At 56.5% G+C, this 2,266-nt stretch overlaps 1 protein-coding gene across 2 annotated transcripts in view; it reads left to right on the top strand.

Moving 5' to 3' along the window:
* The window catches only part of LRRK1 (leucine rich repeat kinase 1), a 137,709-nt gene that overhangs the window by 117,055 nt on the left and 18,388 nt on the right, over positions 1 to 2,266 (top strand). For both annotated transcript variants that reach the window (XM_027766061.1, XM_027766062.1), the window contains 2 exons: positions 505 to 671; positions 1,446 to 1,643. In XM_027766061.1, the coding sequence (XP_027621862.1) occupies positions 505 to 671; positions 1,446 to 1,643 (365 nt within the window). The remainder of the gene's footprint in view (positions 1 to 504; positions 672 to 1,445; positions 1,644 to 2,266) is intronic.

The raw sequence follows: 2,266 nt of genomic DNA, 5'->3' as shown, positions 1-2,266 counted from the left end.
TGGGGGGTGATTTCTTGCTTTCTGTCTCTCTGTCTCTCTCTGTCTGTCTGGCGAGCACATGCACCCTATAGCGAAAACCTCTCCAAAAAAAAAGAAAAAAATATATATATTTACATACACACACAGAGACATTGGTAACTAGCAGTAAATAAATGCAGCTCATTGAGGGCTACTAGCTCGCCAAGCTCAGAGGAAAACACCTAGAGAAATCCCCTCTCCATGCCCACCACTTTCAGGGCCTCACCCAGTCTTCACCTGCATCTCTGCGGCAGTCCCTGCCATGCACCCACTTTACAGAGGAGGAGACCGAGGCTCTGGAAGGCTGTGTGGCCTGCCTGGATTGGCCTGCCAGCACGCCACACAGCCGAAGTCCCCCTAGATGTCTCCGCCCTCACAGACAGCTTGGAACCAGGACGCGCCCTGGTGGGCACAGAGGCCCCTGTGCAGACCCGCCGGCCTCTGGGTCAGGGGGCCTGGGCTGACCCCAACCTATGTGTGTGGCAGGCTCTTCCTGGGGAACAGCAAGCTGGAACACAGCGAGGACGAGAACAGCATCTTGGGCCAGGGTGGCAGCGGCACCGTCATCTACCGGGCCCGGTACCAGGGCCAGCCCGTGGCCGTGAAGCGATTCCAAATCAAGAAATTCAAGAACTTTGCGAATGCCCCGGCAGGTGAGCGGGGTCTTAGCCCAGCACCGTTTTGTCCAGACATGTCCTTCCTTGGTCCAAGCTTAGGGCTAACTTGGGGAGGCCACACCCACACAGGGACACGGGACAGAGCGGAGGGGTTAGGCGAGGGCTGTGAGGCTCCTCCGACAGCCTGCTCTGTGCCCAGTAGCTTAGGGCCAGGCTTGAGGTCAGGCCAAGCAAGACCCAGAAGTTGCTTTTTTTCTTTCAAGTTTCTTTTTATTTTTTAATTTTCAGATTAATTTCACATTTTCCATGAAGTGCTTATCATGACGGACACAATGTATTTTTTTAAGATTTTTGCCATAGGGCACAGGTGCTCATCAGAGAGACAGAGACAGAGAAAAAGAAAGTGAGAAATCACCCCTCTAGGGGAGATGGCCACACCGCAATCCTTTCTCCTCCATTGTCTTCTCAGGATTTGGGGTGTGCATACACATGTGCCCAGCGTGGTTTTCAAGCTGTTAGGTATGGGATTTGAACCATGGTCAGCCATGTGAGAGTCCAGTGCATTAACCACCACACCATCTGCTGGCCCCTATAAGTGCTCAGGGAGCGGTCGCATCTCCACCCCTGGTGCCATGCGTGCTCCGTGTGGAGACGGCTGCCTCTCTGGTCCTCCCAGTCCCCATGAAGCAGCTCTGAGTGCGGCAGGACTCCCGACCCCACGTGGCCTTTGGGAGTCCGCCCCACCAGGCCAGGCGGGGAAGCACCTGCCCCAACCTCCTTCCCGGGAGGCTGACCCGGCTCTTTCTGCAGACACCATGCTGAGACACCTGCGGGCCACAGACGCCATGAAGAACTTCTCGGAGTTCCGGCAGGAGGCCAGCATGCTGCACGCGCTCCAGCACCCGTGCATTGTGTCGCTCATCGGCATCAGCATCCACCCGCTCTGCTTCGCCCTGGAGCTTGCCCCGCTGAGCAGCCTCAACACCGTGCTGTCTGAGAACGCCAAAGGTACCCGCCGTGGAGGACAGCCCCGCCCCTGTCAGGGGAGCCGGGAGGCTCTTCCTGCCCTGCCTGGGTACCCCCTGAGCCCTAGACGGTGTAGGCCAGCCGGGGCCTGCATACTCAGCCCCATGCCCACGTGGCCAGCTCCCTGAGCACGTAGCGAGGCGCAAGTCAAGTCCTGCACTCTATGGGTGTCGGGAGGCTGGGGGAGCTCACGCCGGGGAGGCAGAACCGAGTTCCGAGTTCCAAGTCCTGAGTCTCTGCCACAGTCCAAGACTTGCTTAACTTACTCTCATCTGGGACCAGCAGATGGTGTAATGGTTATATTGCTGGACTTCCACGTAGTTGATCGCAGTTCAAGTCCCAGGCCCGGTGGCTTAAAAACACTTGGGTGCGTGTGTGTGCGTGCCTAAAATCGTGAGAGGAGAATGGAAGAGAAGGAACTGTAGCGTGATCATCGCCCTGTGGGGTGATTTCTCACTTTCTGTCTCTCTGTCTCTGTCTCTCTGGTGAGTGCACGCACACTATGGCAAAAATCTCTCTTAAAAAAAAATAAAAACTGGGAACCAGCAGTTAGCGTAATGGCTATGTCGCTGGACTCCCACGTAGTGGACCACGGTTCGCGTCCC

This window comes from Tupaia chinensis, unplaced genomic scaffold (genome assembly GCF_000334495.1).
Source record: "Tupaia chinensis unplaced genomic scaffold, TupChi_1.0 Scaffold140464_1, whole genome shotgun sequence".
In the NCBI taxonomy this organism is placed as follows: Eukaryota; Metazoa; Chordata; class Mammalia; order Scandentia; family Tupaiidae; genus Tupaia; species Tupaia belangeri.
The sequence above is the reverse complement of the archived record's forward strand: the minus strand, read 5'-3'. Positions and strand labels throughout refer to the sequence as shown.